General features: G+C 48.3%; 1 protein-coding gene across 1 annotated transcript; it reads left to right on the top strand.

Moving 5' to 3' along the window:
• The first annotated feature begins 13479 nt into the window (after positions 1–13479).
• Positions 13480–20021, top strand: CDX2 (caudal type homeobox 2). The gene is made up of 3 exons (XM_043503309.1): positions 13480–13984; positions 17420–17563; positions 18342–20021. Exons 1-3 carry the CDS (start codon positions 13480–13482, stop codon positions 18443–18445), a joined length of 753 nt encoding a protein of 250 aa, XP_043359244.1. The 3' UTR covers positions 18446–20021.
• The last annotated feature ends 895 nt before the right edge of the window (positions 20022–20916 follow it).

The raw sequence follows: 20916 nt of genomic DNA, 5'->3' as shown, positions 1-20916 counted from the left end.
ATGACAGGTTTCAGAGTAGCAGCCATGTTAGTCTGTATTCGCAAAAAGAAAAGGAGTACTTGTGGCACCTTAGAGACTAACAAATTTATTAGAGCATAAGCTTTCGTGAGCGAGCTGTAGCTCACGAAAGCTTATGCTCTAATAAATTTGTTAGTCTCTAAGGTGCCACAAGTACTCCTTCTCTCTGCCAGATGGACACACCTCATTTTTAATGAGGCTATTTTAGGGGCATAATCTCATCTCTATGATTCAGCAACCATTCAACACCCAGGAGTTTTAATGAGAGTTACATGTACAAATCCCACTGCACTGAGATGAGAATATACCTCTCTATCTCCTTTCCAGCTTTCCTATGAGAAAAATCCCTGAGGTGATTGTTCTTCATATAGATTTGGAGATATATTATTTTCCTGTTGATGATATGGGATGTGTTGGCGCAACTTCTAGGAATGCTAACCAGAGATGTGTGCATAACTCCCAGTGAATCAAGAAGAGAATATGCTTTTTTAACCATTTTTCTCTTTCTGCCCTACAGGAATTGCTAACCACATTCAGCACTTTCTTTGGTAACTTCAGTAGATGTATCATTATTTTGATTAAATGATATCCCATAAATTAAGCTGCTATTTACTAACAAATTCCTGACAATGATTAATAAATCTGTTCTTGTACAGCAATAATGCATTGTATATCTTGGTTAACATTTATTACTGAATTATCAGATGGCAATGTTGTATACCAGATATAAAATCCTACCTTTTGAAATGCAGATGTAGCAATAAACTTTTTTCAAATATATTTTTCTTTTGTTTCTTGAAAAAACAAACATGCTTGGTGTATTTCAAAAGGGCTTTTTTCCCCAGTATATGGAAATATGAATAATTTCAAAATACTTAGAAAAGGGATGGCACTGTTTAGCATGGTTGAACACACGTCTTAAAAGCAGATAAAAAGAAAGGGTTGTGAGCCTTCCACAAAGAGAGGGGCCATTTGGACAGGTTTTTGGCCATTCTGATTTTTAGAGCTCTATGGATGAACTGTACATGTTGTGCATGCCGTTCATGTTGCTTGCTTCATATAGCACACACGTGTGTGTATAAAAATACCGGGTAAGATTCTGTCCTCCACTGAAGATAGGACAATTAGAACCTTCCTTACAAATCTTGGGCTACCTGGATCTGAGATCTGGGCACGCAGCAGTAAGTTGGTGTTGTGTATTTGCTATTCCCACCTCCAGATGTGAGGAATGGCTGGAGCAGAGCAGAGCTGGAGTAAGGGGGCTTTGAAAGGGAATAATGGCTCTTAGAGCCAGAATTCCTTCCCTGGATGTTCCTGGTTCAGCACAGCAAAGTGCTGGCCCATTCACAGCCTTGTACAAAACCACAATATAGCCCCTTTTAAATGGCTGTTTTACAATTCTCTCTCTCTCTCAAAAAACATTAACCTTGGTGTTAAACATGTTGGGTATTATACAGCGACATGGAGGTGCACAACATTGACCAGAGAAGATTCATTACATGAGTGTCAAAACACTGCAATCTGATATGGAGACAGGTACTGTGTGCAGCTAAAATGTTAGTGGAATAATTCCTAATGCCTCTCGGGGCTTCTGGGTTGAGGAGGGAGTAATATATGATTTTGTTTCTAGTGCATTTTTCCTGCATTTCCCTCAGAAGGGAATAGAATGGCAAAGAAATTTCTCTTTAATAAGGGAGAATGAAATAAAATGCTAGGGATAAGAGGTAAACTGGTCCAATAGTTAGGACACTAGCCTAGCAAGTAGGAGATCAAGGTTCAATTTTTTGCTCTTCCACAGCTTTCCTGTGTGACCTGGAGCTAGTTGGTTGTAACCCCTCTGTGCCTCAGTTCCCCATGTGTTAAATAAGGATATCACTTCCCTACCTCACAAGGTTGTTATGAGGATGAATACATTAAGGATTGTGAAGCTCTCAGCTACTGATGTGAAGAGGGCCATATAAGTACCTAAAATGGCAAAGTTTTATACAGAATGGGCTTTATATCTTTAAATAAGGATCAATGGAGCTGCCCAGAGGATTATGGGACATCAATCAAGCATATGGAACCATCCTTCTAGTGAAAGTCCCTGCTAGAAAGATGAGAGAGAGCGCACTGAAAACTTCAGAAGAACCATTAAACTAAGAATAATTTGAACAGCAGAGATCCTGCCACAGCCAAAAGAATAACAAAGATTTAAAAATTAATTGGATCTGCTACCATAAAAAACATCATATGCTCCCCCCAAGGTTTAAAAAACCGTTATGAAACAGAGAACAAAATATGAAATACAATAACAAACTAAACTAAAGTTCCAGATACACTCAACATTACCCCCAACCTTCATGACTGAGGCTCCTAGGGCTGCTGTGATCCAACTGATTTGTTTTTATTTTTCTGGTAGGGGGCAGTACCAAATGACCCTGGTCAAATTAGCCAGACTTTTGTAGACAATTGTAAAATCATCATCAACAAGAGAGGGTCTCCTCACCCCTCAAATAGATATACCTCCCTTTTTGACATAGCCATGAAGAAAAAACTCATGGCATCTATACCAGAGGCAAGGCATTTCAGAGTCTACATCAAGCCTAAAATTATGGGCTAAATTCATAGCTTGTGAATGTTAAAATACTATCAAGTATTATGAAATGTCCATGAGGAGTCGCAGTTAATTACACTTACGCTTTTATTCTATGCTAGGGTTAAAGAGGAGAAAAAGCCAGGGCACGCCCCCCCAGGCATTGTTTTAATGTTGGACATTAGGTGGCGCCCTAAGATCACTTTTTTAGTTTTTCTGTCCCGGGATAGCCCTGCAATACGGTATAATTGTAAAAAGAAAAGGAGGACTTGTGGCACCTTAGAGACTAACAAATTTATTAGAGCATAAGCTTTCGTGAGCTACAGCTCACTTCATCGGATGCTGTAGCTCACGAAAGCTTATGCTCTAATAAATTTGTTAGTCTCTAAGGTGCCACAAGTACTCCTTTTCTTTTTGCGAATACAGACTAACACGGCTGCTACTCTGAAACCTGGTATAATTGTAGTCAGGTATAGATGGTTTATACAGCATTTTGCATATCTAAAGTTTTGTACAAACTTAACAGTTAATCCTCACAAAAACCTGACATCCTGCTCCCCCTATCCCTACCGAAGTAAGGTCCATTGGCCTCAATAATCAATATTAGCATTTTAAAATCCTGTAAGTGAATGCAATAAAAGAAAAAAGAACGATTTTAAATAGCTCTGCCTTGGGGTTTTTTGTCCAAATTCAACATGGCTACTTAATTTGATTGTCAAGATGGCCCATTTGCTTCACTCACTTTGCTATGATTAATTGATATGGGACAAATCTGCCCTCAGTTACAATTATACCTATCTCGGGGGTAACTCTGGACAGTATTTGGCTCTATAGGTTTATTATTCAGCTGAGTTTTCTGCATAGAACCAGCGGGTTGTCTAAGTGGTATGGACAGTGGATTGGGGGACTGGAACTACCTGGGTCTGGGGGGGGGGTTCTGCCACTGTAAGAATTTGAGCAAGTCACTTGTACAATCTGTTTTCCCCGTTTTTTCCACAGGCTAAATAGGGGCTGGGCATTCTTTCTTACTTGTTTCAGAGTAGCAGCCGTGTTAGTCTGTATTCGCAAAAAGAAAAGGAGTACTTGTGGCACCTTAGAGACTAACACATTTATCTGAGCGGATGCATCCGATGAAGTGAGCTGTAGCTCACGAAAGCTTGTGCTCAGATAAATGTGTTAGTCTCTAAGGTGCCACAAGTCCTCCTTTTCTTATTATTGGAGTTAGATACACACAAAGTGCAGGATCGAGCCCAGGACGCTCCAAACGGCATTTTCAAATTGTCATACTGTGGGATCTAAACCCATATTTTACTGAGGGCTGAGGCCCTGCTTTGTCTGAACGTAGAGTTCAGCCAACTTAGCCTGAGGAGGGCAGCATGGACCAGAGACAGAACCGGCCCCTTGGATTCAATACATCTGAATTCTAAGGTTAGTTGTGCCCCTCACTCTTTCTGGGGCCTTGGATAAGAGTCTCTGTCTCAGTTCTCCAGATGTGTAAAATGGAGAAATAACTGCTTTACCTACCTCACAGGTGTGCTCGTGCCTAGATGGGCACATTACCTCAGATGATAGAACTGCCGGAAATCCCGTGGTTAGAAAAGGAAACAGAGATCTGATCCTGCTCCCATTGAAGTCAATGGGAAAGTTTCCTTTGGTTCCAATAAGAGCCGGTTTGGGCCCCATAAGAAGGTTTTGATTTTGTTTGTTTTCATCTTCATGTAGCCCACAAAGAAAGAAAGAAAGAAAGAAAGAAAGAAAGAAAGAAAGAAAGAAAGAAAGACTTGGGAGGAGAGAGGAAGCTTGGAAAATTTCATCCTGGAAGATGATTTTGGATAATTATGAGCCAGTTAAATCAGTTAAATCAGTTAAATTTAAACATGTCACTACTTTGGCTATAGCATCCACTATTAGCTACTGCTATCATTCTTAGTGAGCCAGAGGCTGTTCCCGTTAAAGTCACATAAGAATTCAGATACTGTCTTAATAGGAATAATTCTGGTACTAGTAGTGGTTCTAATTATTATTCATACAGTACCTGGGCAGTGCAATGGTGTTTAAATGACAAATACAATCACGGTCTTATACAAGCCCCAGTCCTATAAACCTTTACTCAAGCCCGCAATCCATACTCATGGGAGTAGGTTTATTCCTTCCCTTAGAGTAAGGAGTTGTAGAATTGGGTCTTCAGTAGGGATTCTGGAACAATTGGTACAGTGACCGTGCTGAGAGCCATTGAACCAAACTGTGAACCCTGTATATGATGGAAACCACTTCAAGCCAGGGGGTGCTGCAGCACCCCAACACCCTAGTTCCAGCACCTCTGGTCTTTAGCTGGACATAGCGGGAGATGCTGTCAAGCAAGATGCGGTTGCAGAGAAGGCACTGCAAAGTCTCTTGCTATGGAAGACAGTGTAGAAAATAAAGACAACTGTTAATTAATTGAGTCATAATGATTCAATTCATCCGAGAGAAGGCTACCCTGGCAGTTTGCAGCGGATAGTGCTCTAGATGTTTACAAACCATTTTACAGCGGGAATTTCACGTTTTCCTGAGGAATGGAGTCAATATAAGGCCACTAGCAAAAGTATCCTGCGCGCCAGTCACCAGAGAGCCCCTGCACTTCCTGTTCGCAGGGGAGTCGGGCTTCATTAGGAGCTGTATTGTCAGCTCTACCGCTAGTGATGCCCTACGAGTTATATAGTCTCTCCGTGCCTCGGTTTCCCCCTGGGTAAAAGGGGGGTGAAAACGTTCTCGACACCTTTGTAAAGCCGTGCAATAGGGATGAACAGCATCATGGTAATACTGAATTCGGTGTCGTTCCCGGAGTCCAGGGCCTCGGGTCCCCTGACTTGGGTGCTGTGCTAACACTAAGAAGACATAACTTCCCTTTGGCACCAGTCCGACACGCCGGCTGTCCGGGGAGCCGTGCCGGTGTACGGCGGCGGTCAGGAGTGGGGAGCCAGTAGTGTGCTGTTTTCCCAGGGAACTGGGAGGCCGGGAAGGCGCTGGGACCGGAGAAGTCTGGGGGTATTTACCTCTGAAAAGGCCAGAATTCAAACTCGGACTCCCTAGCGCAAGTGATGAGGGTGGAGCAATGTTGTGAAGATGATGCTGGCTCTTTCTGCGCCCCGAAGCCTGGGCCATGCCGGATCGGGCCCCAGGCAGCGGGCGCGGAAGGTGGGTGAAGTGTCCCTTTGCATGGAGGTTAAGTCGGTCTGGGCAGCGGGCCTTGGGCTGTAGGCACACGTCTGCGGACGAAAGGCGGGTGGGCGATCCTGGGGGCTAGTCACTGCTGTTGTGAATTGCTCTAGCAATCCCTAGAGAGAGGACTTGGGGGCCCAACTTGTCCTGCATTTCACGAGTCCCTCTTTCGGGATGTGAAACTGACCGGCTCTCTTCAACCTGTCACAGGGAAGAGCAGCTTCGTTCATTTCATTCTCACCCGCTCCCGGCAGTTTCACCAGATCACGCTCTCAGCCCAGACCAAGAGCCCGCTTCGGCCAGGTTGGAGCTGGGCTCTGCACCAGCGGAATCAATGGGGTTTGTGCCAATGATTTCAATGGGAGCGGGCCTCCGAATCCTGGTGTAAATCCGAAGGGATTCCACTGAAGTCGATCGACTTAGGATGCAAACTGGAGCAGAGCATGATGCTTTGTTAAGCCAAACGTGCAGTGGAGGCGAGAGATGTCCGATTAAAGGGGACGACAGTCTGGCTTTAGGACTAAATTCATGGGCAGTGCCTTCTTATTTGTGACTGATGTTTTTTGCTTCCTATTCACTCACAGCGCGTCTAGAGAACACACGTTTCATCTCCACCAAGCAGGCACCCCCCTTGGGCACCCCCGTCGAAAGAGAAGTAGCCTGGCAAATTCCCTCCAGAGACGGCGGGCATCTCAACTAGCCCCACATTTTACTATAGGGTCGAACCAGCAAAACACTGGCATTTGGGCTGACTGGAGAAAAGGGGAGCGGGGGCGTGTGTACTTCTCTGTAAGGACAATGAAAAGCTGATGTCGGAGCTTATGCTGCCTGCCACTGTGCGTGATTTTAGCGAAGTGAAACTCAGCCACATTCTCATTAAGTATTTCGTGTGCACACATTTGTAACTGAGCCCACTGCGAGCAAACGCTCGCCTTCTGCTCCGCTCCTAGCGGCGTGTATTTAAACAACCCTAAACCCAAGGATAAAAGTATTGGCTTATTCTGCAACTTAATCTACATCAAAGCCCCGGGGGCAGCCAGCTTGAAAAGCTCCAAGATGTTATTTTAACTCCTTATCGTGTCTGTGCTTGAGAGGGAGCCATAAATTCCACAGGGCCGGCTAACCCACGGTTCCTCCTTTTCTTCTCCGGCTTGGCCACCGAGGGCTTTAAAACAGTTATTTTTACCTTGCAAAAAAAGCCGGGGGGGGCCTCAGGGGGGCAGAACGGAGCATCTTCGAGAGAGTCCCGGGGGTGGGTCCCCAGCCCCCACCAGTCCCATTCGTGGCAATGAATACATGATTCCACAGTCCAGGAATCCAGCTATCGAAGCGCGTGGTAATGGCCAGCAGCCTAGATCACTAGCTAACCCGGGAGCAGCCTGCCGGGTTTCACACCCAGGGATCACAGGCATCAGCAGTGGGGTGTTGCAGGTAAGGAGAGGGTCTTGAGACGACGTCCCTGGCTTGGAGGGGCTGGGGAATGGGAGTCCCAGCCAGAGCAGCGCCCCGAGCCCAAGGCTGACCCAGCTGCACGTCTGGCAGGCAGATCAATTCTGCTTCCCCTCCCTCCCCGCCGCCAGAATGAGGGGCGAGAGCCAGATCCTCCCTTGAGGTGAGGGGGCTCGGCGCTGCAGCCCTTCCTCGGGCAAACCAGTCTCTCCTTGGCTGAGATCACGCCCCAGCTCGTCGGTGGAAATTCCCCCTGCGGGCTGAAGAACGAGCCCAGGATCTGGCGCAGAATTTCAGAGCAGGCCCCTGGGATCTACTCCCAATAGCTCTGGGGAGGTGACAAGCCCTGGCCCCGCGCACTGCAGGGGACAGAGGCAAGGCGAGCCTCCCACACCGTCCGCTATTCCATCGCTAATATAGCGCCCTGGCTCCCCACAGCCGCAGTTCAGACTGGCGAAAGGTGGTTTGTTTGACTCCTGCGGGGCAGAGCTATTTGGTAATGTCAGGCTCCGTTCAGCTAGCTGTCCAGTGTGAACACAGATCTCATTTTCCGAGCACAATCGGAGCCAAAGTCTGCTTTTGTATTCTGTGCTCGTTAGCCCGAGGCACAGAGCAGGATTTGCTAATAACATTTTGTTTTACTTATCAATGCAGGAGAGAAGACAGCGGCTTGTTGGTCCAGTCAGTTCAAGCCGATGTCAGGCTGCGGGTTAAATGAATCCTTTTTGCTTTTACCAAATCCTGTATGTTTTATCTGAACCGCTTGGCTGAGCCGTGCAAAGATCAGTTGTCACATCTTATAACAACAGACGTTTACGGTGAAATTCCAGTTGATTCCAGTGGGATCATCTTTGCCCTGAGTAGGAAATATAGCAAGAAGTCTGGCCGTGAAGGCGAGGAACAACCAAGAGAAGCGAACGAGGATTTCGTTCCACCCGCAATCCGCGTTTTGCGACTTGTAGGTCAAACCATTTGTCCAGCCTCGCACTTGAAAGGCTCCGAAGAGAAAAAGGCTTTGCACTTGGGCCCGATCCTGAGCACGTTGGGCGATGTTCTGCGATGCGGCTTCGGAGCTCAGCACCTCGCTCGCTCTAGTCATTAATAAACTCGGGACTTGCTCAGCCTGGAGGGAGGGGGAGGAATCGTAATAAATAATCAGGCGTTAATGACGCTTCAATTTTGTCCCTGGGGAACGCGGCATTGAAACCAAACAGGAATGTCTCTTTGACAAGCGGGAAAAGTTTTAAAAGTTTGTGATGTGTGTATTGGTGTGTGTGGGTTGTGCAGCTTGCTCACAATGGTGTATGTGCGCAAAAAGAGAGACAGGGAGAATGCGCACTGACAACTGGGAGTTATAAGCCAACACAAATCCCACATCATGGTACTCACTGGAATACAGTGTAGGTTATTTGCGGTAAAGACCCCAAGGCATGTCTCTGGCTGTACTCCCGAGTGTCTTGTGTTGAAGCATATAGCAAGATCGCCTAGCAAACTAGGAGCGGTCCAGTAATAAATAGCCTTATTTATATAATTAACAACATGGCCAAGATTTGACAAGGAAAACTTTGTATTAAAATACATACGAATTCCCCTGCCCACCTTCATGTCTATTTGTTGTACCATGGTGTTGCTTTGGGAAGCCCACAGGGGAAAGGGGTGGGGGGATTCGTTCTCGATTGCATTTATTTCCAATTTGCAGGCATACAAACACTGTACAAACTGTAGGTCTATTACACGATTGTTAAAACCCGTTTCTGATTTGCCTCCCAACAAAGATAAATACAATTCTTTGTAATGGTGGGATATCAGAAGAGATGTGCAAGCGACCCCTCCGGTTATTTAGCTATGATGCCGCACCATCCCGATCGGAATGTCCCATAGATAGCAACCGCGGGGCCCTCGGCACACCTGGGGTTTGTTTTCAGTGTGGAGCGCTCTCATTCTGGCGAGGGTGACTGGGACATCCCAGGTAACTCCAGCACGATCACGCAGCCAGGGATCTTTTATTTCGCCCCTCGATGTTTTCAGAGATCGAGCAAATACAATCAGACTGGACCAAATAGGCAGGAAGCGCCGAAACACCACTTGCTGAGAGGAGTTGGGCAGCTGCAAATCTACTCGCTCGGGTTAGAGAGACACGTGAGTGTTTGTTTAACGCTTGTCCACTGGAAAGGTGTCCATGTTGAGGCACTAACGTGACTTCTTTGTACCTTGGTCAAACCTGCTGCAGGACTTGGCAAATGCAGGGGTTATAACGAGAACGGACCTGAGCCTGCAAAGCCTTATCCGTTCGCGTAATCCCTACTCACGCAAGTTGCCCCCACAAAATTAAGGAGGCTGCTAGCCTCAGAAGGAGTTCCTTGCGTTGGCAAGAGTTGAATACCACGTTTGCAGCTATTCCGATGCAATGCAACCATTAATAAGACAATAAACCCAAAATAGCTGCAATGTGACCATTGACTACAGTTCTTGGCCGGTGAATTACTTCTCGCAAGAGTTCTGGGCACCCCCACTTCCTGTTCCTCCTCCCTATACATTATCGCTTTTTTGACCCATTCACACAATAGACGACTCTAGCTTGGTGGCTTATGGGTCCCTAACGATTGCGATTGACGGACTAGTCCTCTGGAGCTGTTGAATGCTGTTGTTGGAAGTGATGTGTGGATTAAAGGAATAGCTCAGCGAGCACACCCTGGATTTTATTCTGAGAGTCAAACGCAAGATAAAATAAAACCACACCAACATGCCTTTGAATAACCTGACTATGAAATTCCCCCAAGAGCAAGAAATTGTAAAGGTATCCTTTTGCCCCTAGCTCGCCCTGTCGGGCTAACAACTGTTCGCCCCCTAAACCCAGGTGCTGGCTGGATTCAGCACATTGATCCCTCATAACTAGACCATATCTTTGATTGTACTGAGTAAAGTCATACCCGGGGCTTTATTTTAAGCGTCACGGTGTGTGCGTTTTCCTCAAGGAGGCCACGAGGTTTTATCACCCTCTCCCATCCTCAGTGGCTTTGTATTACCTGTCCCGCTTTATAGCAACGCAGGAGCTACAGCCAGTATTCCCCTATCCCTCCTGAGCGGGCGTGGAGATCGCTGCCTTCCCCTCTTTTGGCTGAGCACAGTTCTACCCGTCCCTGTCCCCCAAACACCAAAGTCGAGGCACAAACTGGATCCAAAGTATCTGTGCTCCAGGGAAGCGCGTGTTGTCGGCGCTTTGGGGGATGAAATCTACTTGCCGTGGACACCGCGTCCGCTCCCGCAGAGCTCGAGGGCCAGGGGCTGTTGGGCATTTTGGATCCAATATGTTCAGAGCTTTGTCAGTTTAATGACCCTGTTTTCGGTTTATTGCTTCATCAAATTCGCATACTCCTCGATGTGCTTTGTTAGTGCTTATCGGGAGAGGAGATTACGCTGAAGGATGCAGCCTTTTTCAGAGGTGTGTTTAAGCCTTTGGCATCAGGAGCGCTGGGCTTTTAAAGAATTCTCCAGCCCCCTTTTCTCTCTTTCACGTTGGCACTGTGCCATCAAACTGACACCAGGGAAACAAATCAGCCCCCGAGCCAGTGGATTTCTTGTGCTCCGCACGTTCATATTACAGCTGTACAATGTTGCTGCGTATAAAATACCAGCCGTCTTTTAAACTGTGTATGTTATATGGACGGTTTCCACGTACAGTCTGTGTCCGTGCTAGCTACAGAAAATGCATAGAGACACTGCATGGGGACAGAGTGCAAATATGTCCACCAAGCTCGCTCGCTAATGAAGGGGATATATTCCAGCTCATAAAAAAGATCTCGAACAAGGTGTGCATTAGATCTGAACTCCACTGTTCACAAGTCCCTGGCGCCTAGGGTGACCAGACAGCAAGTGTGAAAAATTGGGACGGGGGTGGGAGTGGGGATAATAGGAGCTTATATATAAGAAAAAGCCCCAAATATTGGGACTGTCCCTATAAAATCGGGACATCTGGTCACCCTACTGGTGCCACTCCTTCATTAAAGAAAATGATTAAAAATGAATCCAGTTGTTGAACAACGCTTTTGCGTGCCGAAGGAGGAAATTCCCTGGGGAATATTTGAGAGCTAAAATGATCAAAGCTCTTCGTCAGAAACATTACACTGCACCACACACTGCCAGGGCTTTAGTGACAAGCCTTTCTGATCTAGCTAGTTGGTCCTGGGAAAAATAATTTCTATAACTAATACTGGGGTCCACCCTTCAGTTTTCATTGCTGAAATCCAGGGGAATTTTGCCTCACTGAGGGCCGCAGGATCCGGCCCCTATGAACTAGAAATATTAAATGCGAATTGAATTTCCCTGCGCTGTCTGCATGCCATGAAATGTCAAGCGACGGTTCGCATAATTCTCAGCACTGTGATACCGAGTTCTGATCATAAGGTGTTTCTGCCGCGATCACTGGTTCTCCCCTGGGGCTGCCCAGAATGACTGGAGTTGGCTTGTGAAGTGGATTTTGAGAAGGGTCAGTGTTGAGTTGTCAAAGTTCTGTGAAACAGGGTGGAAAAGGAAAAGTTTCCATCTTATGCAGTTATCTGTGTGAGTAAAAGACTTCGTTGCTGTGTGTATAAAGAGATGCAAATATTCAGCATTTTCTGCATTGTTCCCGCTCAAGGTGACAAGTTAAAGCATAAAAGCACCGAAGGGATGGCGCCTCTTCAAAGAACGAATTGTATAGGAGATGTGTTGTGAGGAGAATGAAGAATTCTCATAGCTAAGTAACATTTTCATAGCTGCTTAGTAGGCGCTAGGAGTTTGATCGGGTTTGCAAGGCGCTTTAAAATGTCAGTTCACTGGGTGAAAAAATAATTTGGTGAGCGCTGCAAATCACCAAAACCATTCTCATGTTTATCCTTGCATCTATGGTGTCATTGCGAGGCACTACTTCGCTTGAACTTAGTTGCAATCGATCAAAAGGAATTAATCAAAAGGAATGAAATAAACTACATTCATCCACCGGTTTTCTAGAATCATAACTAAAATAGGAATAACAAAGATTCAGCTTGAAGTTTGCGTTTAAGGCGTATTTCTTATCAAACTCTCCCTCGATTACATTCTCTCAGTTCAAGCTAAACTATCAAATAGGGGCTAAAAATATATATTCGATCAGATAGGCAGAGGGCTTATTTTTTGTCTTCACTGTTCATCATTGATTATATTTTTTTCCCAACAATATCTAGCAATTAGATTAATATTTGTGAAGACAATTCTCTTGTTTTTGTGCGACCTCTCTTTCTTCAGCCTATTCGGCATGCGTATCCGAAAAGTCACCGTTTCTACGATTCTGAAAACGTTTTCAGGAAAGTTTATACAACACAGTAATAGTGTTATATATGAAGTAGAACTAAAACACGATACAGCAAAACAAAAAAGGAGCCACTTATCAAAATCGGAGGGAAACAAAACTTTACTTGGTTGGTAGGAAATAAAGGAGATGCAAGTGCATTCCCATTTGGATTGAAAATTCTGTACACACACACACACACACACACACACACACATATTAAAATAACCCTTGTCTTGTCGATTTCACTTCTCCTCTGTTCCTCATCCAGCAGTCTACGGAAAAGTTATTCTAAACTAACAGCTCTAAAAAGCGAAACGTCTCTACCTGTATATCTCCTTATACGTGCTGTCTTTATAACATTTAAAACGAAAGCAAAAACCTAATCACGGGCTGTTCTGTAACGTGCTGCCTATAGATAGTTCACGATACACAATTCCCATATTCCCACCCTGCCTCTCAGAACTCTCTCTCTCTCTCTCTCTCTTTTGCAAGTCTCTTCTTTTAGTTCTTTGAACCTGTGATTGGAGGTTAAAGTGCACCAGGTTGCAATGGAAGGAGGAAGCTCTTAAACAATAAAGGCTTGAATATTTAGCTGTGATCAGGTCGCTGCCCTCTCCTTATCTTTTTAAATGCAAATCTTCTTTTAGGGGTAGTAGCTATATACCCAGCGCCTCTCCACGTCACCTGCCTTTGGTGTGTCTGTGCCATTACTAATAGAGCCTTGTAAACAATCGTTAATCATGTAAGTGCTGCCGGCCAATGGGTTCGGATCGCTAGTGGGAGAGAGACGGCTCTGCAGAGGCAGCCAGGGGAACAGCCCCCCCCCGCCGGTCCCCCCACCAGAAGGGGAGCCCATCCCCAAGGAAGAGAAGAGCCTCTCCAGAGCCCCAAGCAGCATGTGGAGAGCTGCTGCCCGGCTCTCGCCATCATGTACGTGAGCTACCTATTGGATAAGGAGGTGCCCATGTACTCCAGCTCCGTGCGCCACTCGGGGGGGCTCAATCTGGCGGCGCAGAACTTTGTCAGCGCCCCGCAATACCCGGACTACGGAGGATACCATGTGGCCGCGGCCGGGGTGAACCTGGACAGCGCCCAGTCCCCGGGCCCCTCGTGGCCCTCTCCCTACGGCGCTCCGCTGCGGGATGACTGGAACGGCTACGGGCAGGGGGGCCCTGCCACTGCGGCGGCCAGCGCGGTGCACGGGCTGAACGGCGCCTCCCCCGCCGCGGCCCTGGCTTACAGCCCGGCTGACTATCACCACCACCACCACCACCACCACCCCCCCCCGGGCCCGGCGCCCCACGCCTCCTCCGGGGGCATGCAGCCGCTCAACCCGGGCGCCCCGGCCGCGGAACAGCTCTCCCCTGGCGGCCAGCGGCGGAATCTGTGCGAGTGGATGAGGAAACCGACACAGCCCGCCCTGGGCGGCCAGGGTAAGCGGCGGAGCGCCGGGGGCCTGGGCAGCAAAGGACTGGGGCCCGGGAGAGCGCTGGGCCCCAGAGCAGGCTGCCCACCAGGGCCCTGCACCGTAGCCCGGCTCGGGGGGTCCTGGATTGCAGCTGAGCCCTGCAGGCCTGGGGCCCTGCGCACCGGAGCTCGGCCTGGGAGCCTAGCCCAGGGCAGTCTGGGAAGCAGCCGAGCTCGAGGACCCTTGTAACCAGCCTGGGCCCTGCTGGGACCCAGAGCCGCCCAGGAAACCGAAACCCTCCGGGGTCTGACCCGCGCCGCGCACAGCTCGGGCTGCCCGGCTGCGGGCTGTGAACACCAGGCGGTTGTTTCGCTAGTGATTTCTCAGGCTGGCTGCTTTTCGGTTTGGGGAGTGGAGGGAACCTCCTCCAGGAAAAAACCCTGTAGGAAACAGTGCCCAGAGTTTCCAGTAGCAGGAGGGAAAGGCCCCCCCCTCCCCACCGCTGAGTCCTCTTTCAGTCTGGAGCCACTGGCTCTAGTTCAGGATCGGAGCAGCCTGGGCGCTACTCGAGAGATGTTTGTGGAATACACGCCTGGAAGTGATTTGCAGGGGCATTGGATAATGCCAAGAAGCTCACTCGTTTGGGAGCCCGCCTCAGCCATGCAGGCCCAGGCTTTTCACTGGAATAGCCTCACTTCCCATTTATTTATTTTTTATTTTATTTTATTATTTAAAAAAAAAAAAGAAAATAAGGAAGCAGCAGCTCAAAAATGAGGCTCTTCCTCAAAAGGAAAAATTCTACTTTCCCTGCGATTGTTTTACGTTGAGCAAAAAATACTGAAGCGGGTAGAAAAATTCTTCAAATAACTGGTCTTTTTCTCGGCAACACTTGAATTCTGGATCCTTGTGGGGAGAGTTTGTAACAACAAGTAGAGTCACTTTGGGGCTTGGGACTCTTGTTACCGAGCTGCAGATACAGAGAGAAACGTGGACCTTTGCTTTCCTTTTGTGAGAAATTAGCTTAACATGAAAAACGTAGGCAGCAAAGACAGAGCCCTGCTGGGGGTAGGGGGGAGGGTTGTTACGGTACGATGTTAACGCACTGGGGACTGGCAGACCCCACTGAGCTTTGGAACCTCTATTTCAAGGTGTCTTTTGAATCGATGAGCCGTGGGGCAGTCGGGGGGGGGGGGCTTTTCCTAGACGAGCCAAGTTTAGCAGCGGCCGGGAGAGCCTGTTTCTGCTGACCGATTTCCCGACGAGTTTAGTTAAATTTCATCCCAATGGAGTGCTTGCTGGTCCTCCCAGGCCTTCAGTCCGAGTAGCCCTGGTTATAGGCACTTAAAAGATTTTTATAACCAATTACAGCCATATAAATCATTGGCCGGTGTCGCTTTGCATTCGTTTCTGAGTCATTGGGCGCATACCTTTATTAACGTCTTGGTGAGCTTTAGGGCCTCACACCGACTTGCTGCTCCCTCGCTGGGAAATGGGCGAAGGCGGTTCTGAGTCCTGGGATTGTCAGGGTTCGGGCTGGCTCCTGAATTCCCATCCCATCGATGGGCTGCAATTTATCCTGGGGGGGCAGGTTTCCTCCGGGAAGGCGAAACTGATCTGTGCGTCTTTTCCTCCTCGCCTTCGGGAGAGGGGCGCGGATCGGAAGGTGTTAAGGGTGGGGCGGGGTGTCTCAAGCCCGATTTTAAAAGTTGCCCCCTTCCTCCCTTCTCCTGGGGGAAAGGAGGCTTGGAGAGGAGCTGCGGTAGATGGGGCTGAATGTCAGCTGAGAACGGTCCGTGATGTCCTGCACTAAGGTGCCAAGGAGGTGGCCAGGCGCCGTTCTCAGTTGTGATGTTAATGTCCCTCGGGTGCCTGGAGACTAGCCAGGAGCTCCTGTTCTCTGCAGACCCTCATCTGTCATGGGCCTTTAAACACATCTGGCTTTGATATACACCTTCCACGCTATTGTCCCTTTTACTGGCCGGAAAGAGGGTGGCAACTTTCGCAGTAAATAATGAATTCTGGCATTCCTCTCTCATCCCCCGGCTTCCCCAGACAACGTGGGGGGCGATTGGGGTTGATCATTTCCCCCAAACCAAAGGGCATCGAGTCAGCGGACTACATGGAAAAGCAAACGACCAACTTTAATGCGAGGGAATCTGCAGGCCGCTGAGCACCCTCCCCAGTGGCCAGCCATCCAGGAATGGAAGCGGTCGGATTTTCCCACAATTCTGTCCTGTTCCCACCGTTTTCCTTTTGGAAAGGGTGGCTGGCCACTTGTGTGTGTGTGTGTGTGGGGGGGGGGGTGTCTCCATTCAAATGCTGCCTTTGGAGCCAGTGTTTATGTTAATCTGCTCAGCCAGGGGATGAAAGCGCCTGCCGCCATTTGCTCAGTAGTGGTAATTCAAACAGAATGGGGCTGTTATTAAGGCATTGAGAGGGTCTTTCTTTGATAAGATCTCCTTGTCCGGCATTGTTTGCGATTGTGTTCCCCATTCAGCGGCTCTGGGGAGTTTTCTCTGATCAGACTTGTATCTTTGCAGGGCGCTTTTGTTGTGGTTTGCAGAGAGTTTACCTGAACAAAGTCAGCCTGCCGGGCATTACATACCTAGAGGCAGAACCTCCCGACTCCTCAGATCTTTCTGATGAACGAGAAAGCTGGGGATATAACCAGTTAAACAAGAAACAATCAGAAGCAAGGGAGATCAATTGATTTAGCAATGTACATACATGCTCCGCATAAAAAAACCCAGATGCGTCAAACATGGCATTTTTGAGCACTGATATTTTCTGCCTCCATTCCAGTGTCAGGCTTGTCAGTTCTGGTCTGCAAAAATAAATGAATCCGAGTAAAGGTGCGGATTCAACACAACAATCGCAGATCGTCTGCACTACCATCGTTTGCTGAGGGACATCAAAAATCAGAGGGAAAATCTGAGCAATGCCCAAGAAGTTTACTTGTGAGACTCTAAGAGTTCTTCCGCTGTAGCAAACAACCGCAGACAACGCGTGCCTACATTAATCAGGGGTTATTACCATAAGGGATGAACGGGAACAGCGGCATTTCAGAACGATGTTCCTTGGAGAAATGTACAGTTAAGGTACATTTCAAAATAATTGAAGACTGGGCTGCCCCAGTCCGGGGAATATCGTGCATGCGTTTGGTTCCAAATGACATTCATGCAGTTTTTGCATTTTTTTCCCACGGCCTGAAAAAATTGGTTCTCTGCACATCTTCTTTCTCGAGCCCGGTCACGCTCTTTATTAAGTCCACGCTTAGGGAAATGCAATCATTAAAGGGGCCCCGATCCTGCACTCCTGGCCCATTGAAGGGGTTGGCCTGGGTGAGGAGTAGCACCACTCCAGTCCCAGATCAGGCGAGGAGGAGATGGAAAGAATGGATCAGGGAAAAGGTTTGCCGTTAAATGTGCCTGATCAGTTGTCATGGATTTCTCCTCTCTAGTTAAAACCAGGACAAAAGATAAGTACCGCGTGGTGTACACGGACCACCAGCGGCTGGAGCTGGAGAAGGAGTTTCATTACAGCCGGTATATAACGATCAGGAGGAAAGCAGAACTGGCCGCTACGCTGGGATTGTCGGAGAGACAGGTCAGTCCTTTGAGAGTTCCCTTCGCTTTATTTCTGAAGTACCCAAATGCTCTTTAGTCCCCCTCCCCACGCCCACATGCGCTTTGTCACGGTGCCACTGGCCCCAGAGATAATGCAAAAGTGGCCGGTGGGATCGGGCCCCCCGCGGGAATAGTAGCAGAATGGCTGGCACCAATTGGTGGGGAAGGCCTAGGAAGGGCGATACATACCGAGGTGCTGTCTGCTCTTGCCAGGAGCGTGGGTGTTTTCCTAGGTAATGGGGTATGTGACCATGTCTGGAACTTCTCTCACGTCTTCAATACCGGTGTGTCCGAAAGAGACACAGGCCGGCAGGCAGGGAGCTTTCCAACCCGACAAACTCCCAAGTGGCACATATGGCTAGGAGCCCGAGGTGGTCAGCTCACTCGTGCGCCTGTTAGCGCTCGGCTTGCTCTGAGCTGACTGCCGAGATGTCCATGTCAGACCCACCTTAGAAAGTCCTTACTCCGGAGACGCTGCGTTTGGCTTTAGCCTGCGTCAGGAGGTGAGGATCGGGCCCCACTCCCCCCGAAAGGCTCTGCAGGAGAATGCGCCCGGCGGGACTCTGGCTTGCATTACACGGGGCTATTCCCTGCGTGTTGCGGCACAGCCGGGCGCAGATGGCTGGGCTGATGGCGGAGCAAACCCCCGAGGTGCCCTCTCCAGCTGCGCAGCCCCGCTCGCCTGGTCATTCTGGAGCCGCTTCGCTCTCTGATTTGACCATCTCTTTTTCTCTTGCTCTTGTATCCCCGCCAGGTAAAAATCTGGTTCCAGAACAGGCGAGCAAAAGAAAGAAAGATCAACAAGAAGAAATTGCAGCAATCGCAGCCCGGCGCGGTGCACAGCGGCTCGCAAGCGCTGAGCCCGGTCTCCTCCCTCCAGGGACCAACGGGTCCTGGCCCAGCTGGGGGCGTCCTGGGAGCCGCTGGGGTCTTAGAGCCATCAGTGACCCAGTGACCGCAGCCAGAGACTGAGTCGGGGGCGGGGGGGCTTCTGCCCTCCTTGGTGAACAGGAGCCCGACATTCACAGAACCCATCGTGGAAAAGGTCCCTGGTCACCCAATGACATGGACAGAGCCAAGGCTTTTCCCCTCTGTGCACTACAATGGCCGCATTGACATTCCTCAACCACACTCCAGCCATTTGCTTTTTGTACAAAGTGTACAGTGTGTCTGTTTCCTTGTGCGGGGATATTCATGCTCTTTTGTATTTTTACACCGGCGTTTGCAATGCAGAAAATACCAATATAGCCGAGAGCTGAACCAAAATAGCTTGTAAGTTCTCAAACTCGGGATCGGTGTGCATGTTTTCATTACACAGGCTGGGCTAGCCAGGAATCTTAATAGCAAAATGTAAAGCACATTTATCTTCCCCAATCATACACCTGCAAAATGACCACCTTGTCTTACAGCGCGGGGAAGGTAAGATAAAAACACTGCTTAAATGTTCAGAAGTGAATCGCTTAATGTTAGCCACCTGTAAAAGAGCTCATCAATCTGGCGCCGATAGTCACCCCGCCCGGTTTATTAGTGGAGAAATTAAGAGGTGAGCTCTCCAATAGAAACTGCAACTAGCTACACTGGCAAGCATGAAGATCCCTGCGGGTGTGATATTGTTCCCACGGGGGTTGGGAGGAGAGAGTTAAGAAATGCACCCAGTGGCATGTTCTGTTGTTTAAATTATGCGATTTCTTTTCTCCCTAACCGAGCAGCTTCATAAACATACGAGCCTTCCTGGTTTTCCAGGCTTTATCCAAGGTTTATGATAGGGTGGAAACTGAAAAGAAAGACCCCAGGGGACCCGCTGAGAGGTAAGAAGGGTTCTTCAACAAAGCTGCCTGGAACACAGACATTTGGGGGTTGGCAGGTTTCAATCTTTTTATTACATGGGGGAGAAAGACCAAAATATGTGTTCTTTCCCCAGATCTGGACACAGATGTCAGCAAGGGGAAAAATCTCTGCAGTCTCTGGACAAGCTTTAGTTTGGTTTTCATCGTTTTATTGTAGTATTTACTCAACTGGTTATCCAAAATCTGGAAAATTAGTCTTTGAAACACGCAGACCAAGTCTTTCCAACCAGACTCATTGCACCTGCCATCCGATAGGGACAGCCAACCAGTCTAAACTCAGCGGGGCATTTGCAAAATACTTTACCCGGGATTTCCAGTTAATAGTGTGGCTATGAGGGTGAAATTTATTCGACATTTCAGACCTGTTATTGCCCATGGTAACACTTGAGCTCCTGGCCCCCCATCCCCAACATTGTTGGCCAATAAACTAGGGCCAAAGACAGCACTGGTGAGGACTTGTTCATGATGCAATTTTTACTCCATCATCCCTTCTGGGAATCTGGTCAACGGCAATAATCAAGGGGGGAAATGGTCTATTAAATGCTTCTTGCTATTTTTATTTATAACCTTTCCATGCTGGTGCAGTTTTAAATACACTGATTTCCACCTGTAATTTTAGAAAGACTATTAATAAAATTGGGGGGGGGCTTGCAAGTGGGGGCTCTTTTATTACCGACCTTGTTTTTAACCACGTATTAGGGCTAGGGCAGACCTCTGCTGACAACAGAGAGGCTGTATAAGTGTTTGTGTAGCTGCGGTGTGATTCCACGCAGTGGGGGGTTGAAGATGTGTTAGAAATTAAGGGTCCCCAAAGAGGGGAGTCTAGTGCTGCATGCAGGCTCATGCCCGAAGACTGAGAAGCTGAGGTCATGTGCCAAGCCTGTGAAATCAACATGGGGCTTCCCTCTGGGCTCTGCAGCGGTTTTGAAGCCCTAGTCTCTTTTGTTAGTCGCTTCCAATATAATCTGATGAGCAGAGGTTTGGGTTTGGGTTTTTGTTTGTTTGTTGTCTCTGTTGCAGAACTCGTGTCCTGGTGTATTTTGAAAGGCAGCATTCACCGAAATCTGGCGGCCAACCCTGTGCGCCCCTGCAGATATATGGGAATGAGCGTGTGTGTGACTGAGTAGATGTGAGTTGCTGTTAGGTAGGACGCGGTTTTTGTGAAGCTGTGAGCAGCATCTGCGGTATTTGAAGATCTGGCAGGCTGGTTGGAATAGGGAGCTGGTCCTAGCCACTGAAAACCTCATTTTTATACCCACTAAAAGCGCAGCGCCGGGAAGCCTGTCAAGGGCCCGCTCCCCCGGGCCTAGCCACTAGACCATGAAGCTGGGAGAGGGGAGTCAGTGGGGACATGCGTCTGCGAGGATTCGCTTTTTGTGCTGTTTAAAGAAACAAGCAGGGGGAAAGTCTGGCCCGTGTGTTCCCAACTGGCCAGGGTGCCGGCCTTAGGCCGCGGCCAACCCGGCAATAGCTGAATCATCCTG

The sequence above is a fragment of the Dermochelys coriacea genome, chromosome 1 (assembly GCF_009764565.3).
Source record: "Dermochelys coriacea isolate rDerCor1 chromosome 1, rDerCor1.pri.v4, whole genome shotgun sequence".
NCBI classification, from domain to species: Eukaryota; Metazoa; Chordata; order Testudines; family Dermochelyidae; genus Dermochelys; species Dermochelys coriacea.
This window is presented reverse-complemented; position numbering and strand designations above follow the sequence as displayed.

Coding starts and splice junctions, on each gene's coding strand:
- CDX2 (XM_043503309.1), top strand. CDS start 13,480: ATGTACGTGAGCTACCTATTGGATAAGGAGGTGCCCATGTACTCCAGC. Junction 13,985..17,419: donor GCCCGCCCTGGGCGGCCAGG/GTAAGCGGCGGA, acceptor TCTCCTCTCTAG/TTAAAACCAGGACAAAAGAT. Junction 17,564..18,341: donor GCTGGGATTGTCGGAGAGAC/AGGTCAGTCCTT, acceptor TCCCCGCCAGGT/AAAAATCTGGTTCCAGAACA.